This window comes from Puntigrus tetrazona, chromosome 8 (assembly GCF_018831695.1).
Source record: "Puntigrus tetrazona isolate hp1 chromosome 8, ASM1883169v1, whole genome shotgun sequence".
Lineage (NCBI taxonomy): Eukaryota > Metazoa > Chordata > Actinopteri > Cypriniformes > Cyprinidae > Puntigrus > Puntigrus tetrazona.
In genome coordinates, this window is record NC_056706.1 from 21,611,347 (window position 1) to 21,626,364 (window position 15,018).

The window sequence follows — 15,018 nt, forward strand, 5'->3', positions numbered from 1 at the left end:
CTACCGTATGAAGCAGTCTAAACTGCAGCAATTCCAGAGGAATCGCATCCATTAGGCAAACGTTCCAGCGGCCTATTTACAGTGAAAACCGCCGCGGCATTAAATCTGCTTGAGGATATGGGTTTAAACACGACAAATATAGGAGCGCCTTTGGGGGGGGGGAGAGAAAAAAAAAAAAACCTCAACTCATAGAAAGCTCGGCGTGAATCTCTGTTCCTAGGCAACGGAAACTTAATATACAATTAATAATATGGGAATTTGCTATTCTGAATCCCAATCGCTCGCTTAATTTGCCTGGGAATTGGCTTTGTCTGAGGACATTAAATACGGGGGATCCCGTCTTCGACGCATTTAAGCCAGGTTAGGTGAGGCTGTGCGGCCCTCGGTGGGGAACGAGGGAGGAAATCAATCACAACCGCGGCCCCTCGCTCGCAGTGAACGCGAGACAGTGGCGCGCGTTCATCGGCGTCTTTGTGCTTTCTTCCGCAGGGGGAAGCGCTGCAGAGAGGAGACGCCGGCGCTGTTGAACTATCCGGTGAGTGATTCTTCTGCCTGAATATGCACGCGTTATTATTGCAGCTGCACATTTGGAGTCAATCTAACCTCTAGTCTTAAATATTAAACTTGGGATCTTTTAGTACTGTGTAGCCAGACCTTTGACTGGATGGCAAAAACTCAGATTCCCTTTACAGCACTTTCTGGCCAAGAACCGCCCACTCAGACAAGAAGAGACCGTCTGACTGGCGTCTGAACGACCAATCGGAGTTTGTCTTGCCTTTGCGTACCTTTTAGGGTACGATAATAGACTGATAGATAAAAAACAGTGGCCACGGTTTCCTCCACTGTGAGATTACTGTATTTTTAATCTAATAAAAGCAAAAAGGACTAATCAACGGCCTAGTTGCCCTTAACCCTAATGCTGTGTAAAACCAGCCAGTCGGAGTATGCAGAATAAAAGTGCATCAGATGAGGCCGGGTGTGCTCTAGTGACCGCCCAAAAAACACCCTACTGCAGCATGCTGTGGAGAAGCGCGTCTATTTTTCCGGCGTCGTGAAACGTTTGAAAATAGATCGCAGTAGGTGACGATTAAATAAATGCTCTGGAGGAGATTTGTGCTTGTCCTTTGTCTTTAGCGTACGCCCGCCCCACTCCACCCCGAGGCACTGGACTCCACCGCTACCAGTTCCTTGTATTTGAGCAGCCTGAAGGCCAGAGCCTGTCCCTCAGCCCACAGGAGAACAGCTCACGGGGTAATCACACACACACACACACACACACCGGAGTTATGCATTTAAAGTGAAATATGAAATCATTCGCTGTTTCAGACCTTCCCTTATGTAGTAATACACAGAAATGGTGCTTTTTTTTTTGGAGCGTGACAGCTAGATGATTTTATTTGACGGAAAGTAGCAGTTGCTTTCGTGTTCAGAAAAAGTTTATATTTTGGGGTGATCTATCTTTTTAAAGCTTGAAATACGTGGCTAAAACACACACGGCACTGGCATACTGTGCAACCACCTATTTTTGATTTCCCTGAAAATATCAGTCTTGCCGTTCAGCATAACTTGTAATTAACATCCCGACATGAAATGACAAATACCGCTGTGCAAGACATTGATATTTCCCTCTAATTCATATTTTACGTAATTGCTCTGCAATTTAACATTTATATTTGAATGATTGATCGCATAAAAGAGGTGAAAATGCCAATAACGCCGAAGACTAAATACGCACTGATATATTCTTACCTGTTACATTTCTGCATATCACAGACTGCTATTATTATACGTATCGTACAGCTTTTCATACTTCGCACACTCCGACGGTGACCTGTTTTCATTATGGAGTGATTCTTCTCTTGTTATACGCTACATGAAGACCATATCCTGATTACGGCAAGCATCTCGCTACAAAAACGGCAAATTACATTAAGTTGCATTTGTCAAATGACGCTATTTGTCTCATTCAGTGCTTGTGCCAGCCACTACTTGAACTAGTTGTGTTTATTACTAGCTTTTCCGTCGGCCCCTGTACCTACTGAAAGGTTCTGTAGGTTTCAGCTGCCTATGTGGCTTCCTGTACAGATGGCCTTATGAATTATAGGAAGTGTTTGATCTTTGAGGGCCAAGACAGTTTCCAAAGCTTATCAGACTTAAGTGAGTCAATTTAATCAGGGAAATGTAAATGCATTTGGTGTGTCTGCTTTAAGAACCGTGTTTCAGTGTGTAGCCAGAAGCATACACCTGCCACGATGAGAACTACTTATTCATGTGTATTAGCTCTGTCTAATGTGAGCTTGTTTCCCCTATTGGATTGGATTGGATTGGATTGGATGGATGGATGGATGGATGGATGGATGGATGGATGGATGGATGGATGGATAGATATATGGATGGATGGATGGATGGATGGATGGATGGATGGATGGATAGATATATGGATGGATGGATGGATGGATGGATGGATGGATGGATATATGGATGGATGGATGGATAGATATGGATGGATGGATGGATGGATGGATATATGGATAGATGGATGGATGGATGGATGGATGGATGGATGGATGGATGGATGGATGGACGGATGGATGGATGGATGGATGGATGGACGGATGGATGGATAGATATATGGATGGATGGATGGATGGATAGATATATGGATGGATGGATGGATGGATGGATGGATGGATGGATGGATGGATAGATATATGGATGGATGGATGGATAGATGGATGGATGGATGGATGGATGGATGGATGGATGGATGGACGGATGGATGGATGGACGGATGGATGGATGGATAGATGGATGGATGGATAGATATATGGATGGATGGATGGATAGATATAGGGATAGATGGATGGATGGATATATAAATGGATGGATGGATGGATGGATGGATTTCGTATGGAAAAAATTGCGCAATGTATATTTATAATTGCGAGAAAACATGAGACAAACCTGAATTATGAGGGACAAAATTACACTTCAGTTACTTAGGGGAAAAAAAACATGTCAAAAACATCTTAATTAAATTTGACAATGCGTTATGCAGCAGAACTACAAGCTAATTTATCAACAGAATTTTTCAAAATGCAGATTCACATTATTTTTAATTTCAGAGCATTCACGGTGCAGAGAAAGTAAAAGAATAAAAGTCCTCTGGATATAACTAAATCGTAGCTTAATATGACTATTTATAACTATATATAAACCTGTGACTGGCTCAGTTATCAGTTCATTTATTTTAGATTAGATTTTTAAAAATTTTTAATTGGATTTATTTAGGTTTTTTTTAATGTACCAGAAAAAGACAATCATCCTATACACTTAAAATAAATACATTCTTTTGAGGACAGACAAACACAATAAACACAATATTTCAGTTTTGTTTTGTTGACTTTTAGAGCAGTCACATGCTAACTGGTAGGCCATTTTGTTTTATGGCTGTTTGGCCTTTATTACACGTAGTATCTCTAAAGGGATCAGGACACGATGCAGACTGGAAGTCATCCTAATATGACAAGAGGAGTCTCGAATCGAAGCGCAGGCCTCTTTACAGCATTGTTTGATCAAGCGTGATTTGTAGCGTCATATTAGCTAAAACTAAAATACGCAAACAAATAATGATTTTTGTCCAGCTCCTGTTCTAATCCCGTCCAAAATCACATCTGACTTTGCCAAAACATATATTGTTATCTTGACGCCTAATTTGATTTCCTAATCATTTTCTCATTAGTATTTTTCATCGGCTCCGATCAGGCCAAAATGATGTCATCAGCGGACCCCCTCCAGCCATTTCCTGTGAGTCTATTGTATTCTGATCAAATTGCTTCAGCGGTCTTCGTGTATCAGCCCTAAAAAGTTAAATCAGACCGTATTACAATCCCTCTTCGTGCATATTGCATGCTAACAATAATACCGCTCCTTTTGTTTTTTTTCTGCAATCTACCAGAGACAATATAATTCACCCCCTCATTGAGTAGACGTCAAAATAAATGTTAAACTAAATTTGCAGAAAGTATGAATGGCTCTGAACTTGTGGGCGTTCTGGAAGGCACTGGGTTACTGGCTCCAGTCAAAAGAGTTGTGGCTTCTTTAAACAAGTAGAAAGTTTCGTCTGCTAGGCAAAAATATCAAATGATCGCTTAAAATATCCCACCTTCTCAAACAAGCCGCACGGTTTGAAGTGTGAGGCACGTTCATAGCGCAAATACAGATTATTTAAATTCTTGACCCTGGGTAAATCATGAGCAGTGTAAAATATGAAGATATGACAGTTACTCTGGGTTAAAGGTGCTGTGTGTAAATGTAACGTAGTTCACCCAAAAATGTCAATTCTGTCATTGTTTACTCATCCTCAGGTAGTTTAGATCTGTATGAACTTCTTTGTTCTGTCGAACACAAAAGAAGATGTTTTGAAGAAAGTTTATAACCGGGCTGTTTTGGGACGCCATTGACTTCCGGTGACCCAAAAGGGCCTGCAGGGGCACTTTAATATGCGCTTTATAAGTACTATATATGCTAGTAATTATGCTATAACTAGTTAATAATTAGAATGGGTTTTTAATATTTTACTGTCGATCACCGTGTAGCTGCTTCAGGACGATCTGTACTGCATAAAGAGCTATAGAAATGAACGACTAGTAAAGTGCAGCCTGCATGGACAAATTCCACTAACAACGGAGTGCATCTGCGTCCGTGTGGCGGTCCCGTCTTCATAAAGTGCGTTCGATTTGCGTGTGGCCTGTAACCGGTCCCCATCTCTTATGTCCCGCTGACATTCATTGACTAATTGATCTAATTGGAGGGTTTGGAGCATTTGACTGTGGGTGTGGAGACATCTAATGATCATTTTCCACTTCCCCGACTCTTCGCTCGACACACAGCGCTCTTAATGGTGATTCTCCATTTCCCCCCCGACGCTGAGCTCAACTCAATTTCAGCCCGGGCTTTGATCTTCGAGCGTACGGGGAGAGGTGCGCTTCATGCCTGCCGCTCGGCCTCAACTCTGTGTGTGTTTGTGTGTGGGTAGGAAGAGAAATGTGGGTCACGCAAAGGACAGTGACAGCTGGTTGTTACACAATTGGCGATGGGTGGCATGCGGGCGGCAGTGGGCATGAGAGATGTGTGTTGGTGGGGAATCCCCACGCCTCCTCTGCGCCCCGTATCCTTCTCAATGGCCGTCTCGGTGCCAGGGGTTTCACAGGCCACGGGTCAAGCCAAGCGGAGGTGGCAAATGGGCACGTAGGGCCCGGCGTCCCGAGCTGCCAGCTGGCACTCGGGTGTCTGTTCACACACTTTTACACGCCGGCCTTCAGACTCAAACACAGGGCGTACAACCCACTGCTTTGTACTCTCCCTAAACACCCACACACACTCGCTCACTCACACTGCCCACACACACACACACACACACGCGCGCGCTGCCAGTGCATTCGTCTCAGAGAGGGATATTTTTACTGTCTCTCTCGCCGTTGAGTGTGTGGGAGCCCTGCTTTCATTCAGATGCTTTACCTGCGACACACGAGTTGTGAATTGAAAGATTATGAACTCATGAACTCTCTTTTGAAGCATTCGGTGCTGATATTTTAAAGTGACGCGCAGCTGTTCATTTTGAAGCAGTGTCGCATAATAATTGTTTAAAAATAAATCTACTTACTGTACATGTGAGGAAGAGCTACAGCAATGTTTATATTTGTTTAGCTTTAGTTTACTGTTGTGGGAAACACATTGCTAGTAATGAGAGTTATGTAACTAGTAACACGTTCTTTTTTAATTTTTTTAACGAGAAATTCAGCTACTTTTTTAAATAAGTAACGGCTGTAACTTGTATTAGGCAAATTTAAAAAAATATTTAAAATATTTTTTGAAGCTTTTTTTCTTCTTGAATGTTGTAATGCACAACTTTTAAAAGTAACTTTCCCCAACACTGGTTTGAAATAATTAACCTAAAAATAAATAACTTAACTAACCTAAATAAATAAAGGGGATTAGTTTTATTGGCAATTTTAAATAAATAAATACAAAGATAATTAAGCCATTTTTTTCTTAGTTTAAATTCCTAGTTTAAAATCCTAGGTCATGGCAAATTAATGTTCAGAGAACAAACATGTAATGCATTTTCTTAATTAATATGACATTATTAAATATATAGCGTAATTAGGTATTAAAATGCTGAAACGGAAACAGGGTAGTTATAGTTAACTAAAACTAATAATAAAAATTAAATGTAACAACTGTTAAAAAATATTTTTTATTTATTTACATTTTTAGTTCATTTTATTCTATTTTTAAATAGAATTGAAACGCACACACACACGCACGTTAGGTTTCTGTGAATTGTGGAGCCTTTTCTTAGACTTCTATTACTTCTATACTGACCAGTTACTTTTATACCGTCCCCTAACCCAACCCGAAGCCCTGAGAAATCCAGTTTGCACGGTTACACTTTCAGAAAAACATCATTTCGTCATTTCCCCCTCTTGAACCAGTACTCACGATACATCAAAAAATTCGAAATGTTGTCGGACACCCTAATAACCCACCTCCCTGTGCGAATTACTCAACAGCAGCACAGGAAAGTGTCAGTACGTCCATATACTTCACGAACTACATCAGCGGGGTTATATGTAAATCACAGTTGCAGCTGAGCGTCGTGGACTAAGACAACGCGAGCTGCGGTCTTTGAAGAGTGAGTACTTCAAACGAGAGAAGTCGCTCTGTAATCAGCGCAGCGCATCTCGGAGTCAGCACTTCTCTGCTGCTGCACAGATCATGCCTACTCACACCGACTCAAATCTGTTAAGACAAGAGGACCGGGAGACTGAGAACATAGCTGCGCAATGGGCAATTACATGCATGAGAAGACATTCAAACCTCGTCGGCCGTGCTAATGTAACTTTCTGTCTTCTGAGTTCATTTCAGGTGACAAGTAACGTGATAGAGCACTGTGGAACTCCTAATAGGGGGTCAGGATATATATTTTTTTACTTTTATTCGAGCAGAACGCATTAAGATGCTCAAACACAGCACAATGTTAAAAGATGCTACTCTTTTTAATCAAAGAAACTGTTCAAAAATGACCACGATTTCCAGAAAGCTATTAAGCAGAAGAAGTGGTGACAGCGCAACACTAATCTAAATGTTTCTCGAGCAGCAAGTCTTCGTATTAAAATGATTTCTGAAGGATCATGTGACACCGAAGACTGGGGTGATGATGCTGAAAAATCACAGGAATAAATTCTATTTTAAAATATGCTCAAATAGAAATTTTTTTTTTATTCAAATATAATTCACAATATTATTTTTTTACAATATTTTTAATAAAATGAATGCAGCCTTAAATTGAACTGACTGATTGTAGGCCTTGTTGGTCTGAGCTTATACACCTCGGTTTTTAAGAGAAAAAAAAATGATGGCAACAAACAGGCCTACAGTGAGCCAGATTTAATCCAATGTTTATTAATAATATAGCATTTGGAAAAAAGCAATTGTTTACAGGTCAGTCATTTGCCACAATTACACTTGTGGTGTTACATGTAACAAGATATGGGGAAAAAATACAGAAATTATCACATTTTTGTGGAAAATAAAATCCTCTCTGGGTCAACATGCACCGTAACGTCACCTCGTGAATAAGAAAGGGACACAAGCCTCCTGGTTTTCATCAGAAATATCTTAAATTGAAGAAAAATAAAGCTTATGGGTTCGGTGATTAATGACAAAATAAAAATTTTGGGGTGGAGTAACCCTTTAAAGAAGCCGAATGATGCCTCCGCCTTGCAGATGAATATTTTAACCATTGAGTTTTGATGTGTATATCAAAAGCGTGATTCCCGCAGGGGTGTGTAACTGTAACCGAACGTTCGGCTAATGAGTGACCGTTTTCCTCCTTCGCTCAGTTCTGCAGGACCCGTGCACTTTCACGGAGACTCCTGAGAGAGTCCACTCGAACAGAAATGTGTGAGCTCAGCACCGGTTAGCGGGCTGTAATTGAAGCCATTAACAGCGCTGCAGAGTAGTAATGGACCCACACGAGTCTTCCTCCCACTAACTGATTCAGCCATTAATCAAAACCTCCTTGACCGGGCTCCAGCAGCACCTGCCACGCCACACACGACCGGCCGCGCGGCTTTACACTTTATTTCTTATTCATTCGGTGCGAATAAAGCAAGCTGTTCAAAAGAGCATTAGCCCCTGCTGGAAGATGCCGTAACTACAGCATAAAACGTCTTCGACTGCAGTTCAAAAATGCATTGAGCGATAAAATTAAATAAGAAATGTTTCAGGTTCAGCATTGAGTATACAGTAAAAAGTACTTTTTTTAAATCGTGTGTAAAGTTAAGAGTCGATTAATCAATGAAACGAGTCGAGTTAAAAGCTCACAAATGCTGCTTTTAATTAAAATCGACCAATCGCCGTAGATTATATTGTAGATGTATATTATAAGTAAAGCAAAGATTTTTAATTTTTTTTATTTTTGACCTGTTGTTGCAGGCTCCCAAACCCAAAATATGAACCTTTCATAACCCGCAACAGGGTCACTTTAATTTGTGAAATTTACTAGCGGTTCTACACAGATTCTTCTTTAGTGTAATATCGGGCTGTAGAATTCTACACAAGTCTTTTTCGTTTGACAGCTCTCTTGTGTCTAGATTGATGAGGAGCGACGATGAGATTCGGCAGGGCTGGAGGGGATTGCTACCGTTATTCGTTTTTGACAAATCTCTGTATACATTAGCATTAGCTCTGTATACATTAGCAAGAACTCCTGAATATTTTCTCACAAACGCACACAGGCAGACACCTCCCGCAAGCATGTCAGTATTACTGACTTCAGATTCAGTAATGCCCACGCCAGACACGCCACGCTATCTTTATTTCCGCCTCCTTTACACACTAAATCTGAAACAATACAGTAAAACCGCAATATTGTGGTTATTTTTTTACTACAAAAATAATCCCCGAAGCACACTTTAAAAATGGAGCGTTCCGAACCGTATAATTTAGAATTCAGGACTAGAACGATTTAATGGCTTCAAGTTTCAAGAGCTGAGGTAAACTTCATTTTTCCTTTCGGTTTAGCTATAAGATAACTCAAAATTTTATCTAAACTCATATTAGACAGGTTATCACTGACGTATAGTTTGCTTGGTGTTGGTCCAGCCGTCACGTCACAGAAATAGAAACCATTTCTAAATGAAAAATTTGGCATCACCGCCATGAAAAGATGTTTGTTGCCGCGCCACGTCGCATTCGGTGTTAGCTCCTGCTGGTGGACGCTGTAAAACTACACCATAAAACATATTTGCCAATATATCTGTGACCCTGAACCACAAAACCAGGTGCATGTGTAACAATAGGCAAAAATACATCGTATTAAAGTAAATTAAGTAAATATCATGTTCCGTTGGATAAATCTAGCAAATTTCCTATCATAAATATTTTTGATTTGTAATACGCGTTGCACATTTGGACAGCTGTTAAGGCGATTTTTTTTTCTATTTCGATTTTTCTTGCACCATCAGACTCCAGATTTTCAAACGGTTGTATTTTGTCCAAATATTTTCCTAACAGACCACACGTCAATGGAAAGCTTTATTAAATAATAATTGGACATTATGACTGGTTTTGTGGTCTAGGGTCACAGATATGTGTGTGTACTGTGTAAATTTATTATGTGTATATAAATAAACACATATACATTATGTATTTTAGAAAATATTTACATATATATATATATATATATATATATATATATATATATATATATATATATATTCGGATTTTAATTTTTATTTAATTTTTTTTAATTATTTTGAATTTAAAAAAATTCTAAAACCCATAAATTATTATTCATTTTTTTATTAATAATATATTGCATTAATATTATAGCGAAGGAAAAATATGCTGGAAATGACATGCAATCAGGCCATCCAGTATGTCTGTGAGTGTTTTGAAGAAATGTAGGATTATATCACTTGCACACCAGTAGATCCTCTGTAGTGAATGGGTGCCGTCAGAATGAGAGTCCAAACAGCTAATCAAAAACATCACACCAGTTAACATCTTGCGAAGCAAAACGCCGTGTTTTTGTAAGAAACGAATCCACCACTAAGACATTTTTATCGCTTCCCCCATTCTCATAAATCAGGAGAGAAATATGCAGAGATCAAGTACCATTTACAAGTAAAAACAGCCCGAAATGGTTTTGAGCATATAGAAGTGAACTTTGATTTAAGAAGAAACGTAATAATAAATCATACAGCTTTTCAAGTTGTTAAGTGATGACTGGAGCGGCGTGGATTATTGTGTTTTTATCAGCTGTCTCATTCTGACGGCACCCATTCACAGCAGAGGATCCGGTGGCGAGCAAGTGATGCAATTTCACCAAATCTGATACAATGAGGAAACAAACTCATCTCGAATGGCCAAAGGGTGACTACATATTAAGCAAATGTACATTTTTTGGGGTAAACTACAGTCCCGTCCGGCCGCACCGTCAACGGCGCATACCTTACGCGTGCCTCACGAAACGCAAATATATCTTACCGGGCTTACAGGCTGCGTTTCCTGCATTGCGCAAATCAAAAGACAGACAAGAAAGGGTGGAGTTGAGCGGAGGAAGAAAGTGCCGCATCACTCCCCACTTCCTATCTCTGTTTTCCATGAGTCGACAGATTGAGGAATGGAAAGAGACAAATTTAACCCGAACACACAACGAGGCGCGCTATTTTTAGAGCGTTTGTAAATCGGCGCATTAGCCAGCACTCTCCGCCCCCTTGACTCCATGATGACATCGAGCGAGAGCTGTTAACAACCTGTTACCAATACCAGCGGAGGCCGGAGGACGAAACTGATGGGCCGTTTCCCCAGTTAACCACAGCTGACATCGGGGCTTCCCCGACGGCCTATTTCTGAGTCCTGAATAAACTGTGAGCTGTGAGCGTCCACCGTTTTTATAGCAGCGCATAAACAGGTCGACCAAACACTTGCCTACTCGCCGGACCGAACTGATGTCACGTCGTCGTAATCCAGGCATAGTTTAGCCGTGACTCGCTGGTTGTGACTCAGTCCGGCCGGTGGAGACTCGTACATACATCCGTCTGAATTAGCTAGTTACTATCATAGCCGTGCTATGGCTCATCCTGCGCACTGTTGTCCCGCAGACCTCCCTTATCTACGCTAAATTAGTTTCTATTTCACTTATAATTTAGACTTTTCAGGAATAATTTCTGGTCCCCATTGACAGCCACGGTATTCTTTTTGACCTGCTCCTCTACAAACAAATAAATGTGACTAGACAATGCTGTTTCAGTCGTTCTCGTTTGATCTTGGCGGAATATATCTGCTACGATTCTGGGACTTGTTCCTGCTAACGCATCCACGGACACGCTGCCGTGAGCGTGTAGAAGTACCGCTGCTGGACATGTATGAAATGAGCCCATGTGTAGCATAAACAGATCCATACGGGTGGAGCTGGGGAGGTGGAGGGGTTCTGAAGTATTTGAATATTGAGCAGCAAGCCCATCGGTTGCTTATGCCAAAAGAAACCAGTCAGCTGGGCTAAGTGAACGATAATGCCAAACATCACTTTGAGTTAGAACCTCTGCCTTTTGACATACCTTATATGTCTTTGACCACTGAATTGATTCTTGCCATTTTTGGTTATTAAAATGTGACCGGACACACCTTTATTCTGTTCAGGAGTGCTATTGCATGAGCACATATGTATTCAATACATTTTTACTGTTAGTGCATAAAAATGCATAGCCTCAGGCTCCTGGGCATGAGGACTGTTGATTATGTGTTACATCTGATGATAAGTGTCTGCTAGTGGCCAGGTTCAGGTGTGTGTGTGTGTGTGTGTGTGTGATGCCCTGGCTGCAGTGGGGTCAAACAGGGGTCGTGATCTGCAGAGGCGGAACATTATCTCCTCATGTTCTCAGGTCCAGAGGCCTAAAGGTCACATGACCTCATAATGCCGGGTCACTTTACTCCATTTCTGACACTCAATTAGAGGGAAACCTGACATCTTCACACACAACGCACCAGTCCCACCTCTCTAGCTCACAATCAGCACTTAAATCGGTTTCTGTTAGTTATGCATAAACCTTTACTGATCAAATCTTGAAGAGATATGTACTGTACAGTGATTGACGAAACCGTAGAGGTATCAGGGTTTTTATGTCAGGGTTTGTTTGTTCGAGCGTTTGCATATTTTACGAACAGTATGAAATGACATCATGTTTTGAAGGAAAAAAAGGTCAGCATTTTCAGATCTGTCTGGTGTTCTGAGAATTTTGTCCACCACTTCATATACATTAAATATAGTACTTTTGTTTAAATAATATACTTACAATCTATATATATGTGAACTGAATAATAATGTTTTCAGGCATTATAATTAAATAAACATGTATTATAGTTTACATGTACATTAAATGTAGTTAGTTAAGAGTGTTTTTTGACCCACTAAAAATAAATCTGTTACATTTAACTAAACTGAATATACTATGAATTGTGGTAAACTAAAATATACTTTAAAGTCATTATCATTAAAAACGTTCTTTCATTTAAAAGCTTTCAGAAATCATCAGTCTTAAGTAGCCTTTTATTTCATTAACGTATCTGCAAGTATTTTTTGTTTCTTTTAAAATGATATACTTTTAAATTAGTGCACGTTGAAGCATTTAAAGGGACAGCGCACTCAAAAGTGAAAAACTGTCACGATTCACTCACCCTCAATTTGTTCCAAACCTGCATTTCCCTTTCATCAAAAATTACATTTTGAAGAACGCGGGTAACCAAACAAGTTTCTGATCTCACCTGACTTCCTCAGTATTTTTTTTTTTTTTTCCATACAATGGAAATCAATGACTACCAAGAACTGTGCTGTTGCCAGTAATATTTGCGTACAGGTTTGGAACGACTTCAAGGTGAGTAAACGATGACAGATTTTTCATCTTCGCTCGAAACCATCCCTTTAAGCGCACTTCTTTTTTTTTTTTTTTTTTTTCACAAGTACAAAGCAGCCAACTTTGGCGGTCACGACTTTAATTCCCAGGGAACAAACTTGCTGAAGTGTATGCACTTGACGTTTCTTTGGCTAAAGACGTCCGCTTTAATGCATGAATGTGTGCGTGCAGTCGTTCACAGACGGTGTCTGGTGAGCTATAAAGTAGCCGCGAGAAGCGGTGGAAAGCAGCTATTTTCCTTTAAAATCACACTTGCAAACTCTCACACCCACTTGCATTCAAACATACAAACAAGCACACACACACACACACACACACACACACACACACAGTCACATTAGATCTTTCCAGGATGTGGTGCACTGTGCTGTGTGCACGGACGGGGTTTCCCTCCTCACCACTACAGCATTTCCGCCTCGGCCGCGTGTTTGTCTGTGCACACAGCTAGCGGAAGAAATTGCGATTTTTTTTAAAAGCTTATTGTCGCTTTCCTTTTGTTCTGCAATATTCTTTCGCTAGGTCGGAGGGACCGCGCATTTCTTCGCGTCCTCTCTAAATATCCCCCCCTCCGGTTTTCACCAGCTGCAGTTTACTTGAGAACAAACGAAGAGCCTCCAAATTCAGAACTTTACATTTTTCGGTCTTGGACGCAGCTCTGCTGGCGCTTCACTCCAAACGCGATTTCACATTTGCTTTTAGGAATGCGGTTATTGCCGGAATTGGAGAAGTGATATTGTCATAGCAGCCGGAGTTACGTCTGGTATTTATCTGGTTGTCCTGCCAAAACGCTCTCTCTCATGTTGCCACCTCCAGCACTGTGACAGGCTGTGTGTTTTATTTAGAGATGAGATGCTCGCAGTGATTCACAGCCCACCAAGGCCCTGCGACACGTGCGCCCGTTACAAGATTCTCCATTAAACGCGCTCAGTTGCCGTTTGTGAAGACTACACTGAAATGTTTCGCCGGAGAAGCTCAATCGCGGGAAAACTCGTGAAAAGGGCAGATAATAGGGTTGGGTTTTGCGACAAAGGCCTGTGTTAGTGCAAAGAAACCAAGAAATGAAGCTGCGGTTACGATTTAGAGCAACTTTTCATTGTATACACATTTGATCAGTTCGTGTTTTTAGGGAATCGAGTTGCTAGGTAGACTTTCGAGCTACCTGATACATTATTATTTGATTTTTATTTGTAACAAGAGTAATATTAAAACACAAACGAATAATAATCATATTTTATTGCTTTATTTTTATATAACAATAAACACATACACATATTGCAGAAATAATAACCAAATGCAAATGGTAATATTTATGTATTGATTCATGTGAAATAGTTCATGTTACAGAGAGACGGAGGCATGCAGTCACTCACAAGAGTAATGAAAGCTCTGCCGTTGGTTTTCTAGGTAACTGGGATCCGCAGGCATTTGTTGAGACGTTTGGTCTGACTGGACCAGTGGCTTCTCTTCAGTTCCTCACCCAAAACTACAAGGACTAGGACACGTCCGGCCCGCTGCTGACCTCTGACCTCTGACCGTCACACACCGCACGAATGCATCTAGGCACACTCGTATTTAGGACAATATTAAACGAATAAAAAAACGGATTGTTCTTTCCTCGTGTCTGAAGGATGCGCTTCTCTCACATGCTCATAAACATCCAAATGAAGACCAGGTCATATAAAACCTCCTTTTTCTGAATGTGAGCAGCATGTTTATAAAATGTTTTAAATATGAACTCTTTCCCCACCAGTGCTTTTTTTTTTTTTTTAAGTTGCCAGTCATCATCGTTGCCACCGCTTTTGATGATTTTCACCTAAATTAGAAAATACATTCAGGTAAATAATTATGTGAATAATTGAAATTTAATTCAATGAACAGAACTAACAAACACACACATTTAGGCTACATACCTATATATACATACGCACTCTATTTATACATTCACACACACACATTCATATTCATACCGTCAGGTTATCCATCTATCCACACCATAACTAGAGATGTTTCTCTAGTTGATAAAGACATCTCTGTC

At 40.5% G+C, this 15,018-nt stretch overlaps 1 protein-coding gene across 3 annotated transcripts in view; it reads left to right on the forward strand.

The window, feature by feature from the left end:
• The window catches only part of LOC122350060 (phosphatidylethanolamine-binding protein 4), an 85,887-nt gene extending 71,300 nt beyond the window's left edge, over positions 1-14,587 (forward strand). Inside the window, exons 5-8 of one of the 3 annotated variants that reach the window (XM_043246254.1) lie at positions 490-535; positions 1,135-1,251; positions 3,743-3,807; positions 14,388-14,587. In XM_043246254.1, the coding sequence (XP_043102189.1) occupies positions 490-535; positions 1,135-1,251; positions 3,743-3,807; positions 14,388-14,429 (270 nt within the window). In that variant the 3' untranslated portion in view covers positions 14,430-14,587. The remainder of the gene's footprint in view (positions 1-489; positions 536-1,134; positions 1,252-3,742; positions 3,808-14,387) is intronic. The other 2 variants (XM_043246255.1, XM_043246256.1) reach the window with 2 other exon arrangements.
• The last annotated feature ends 431 nt before the right edge of the window (positions 14,588-15,018 follow it).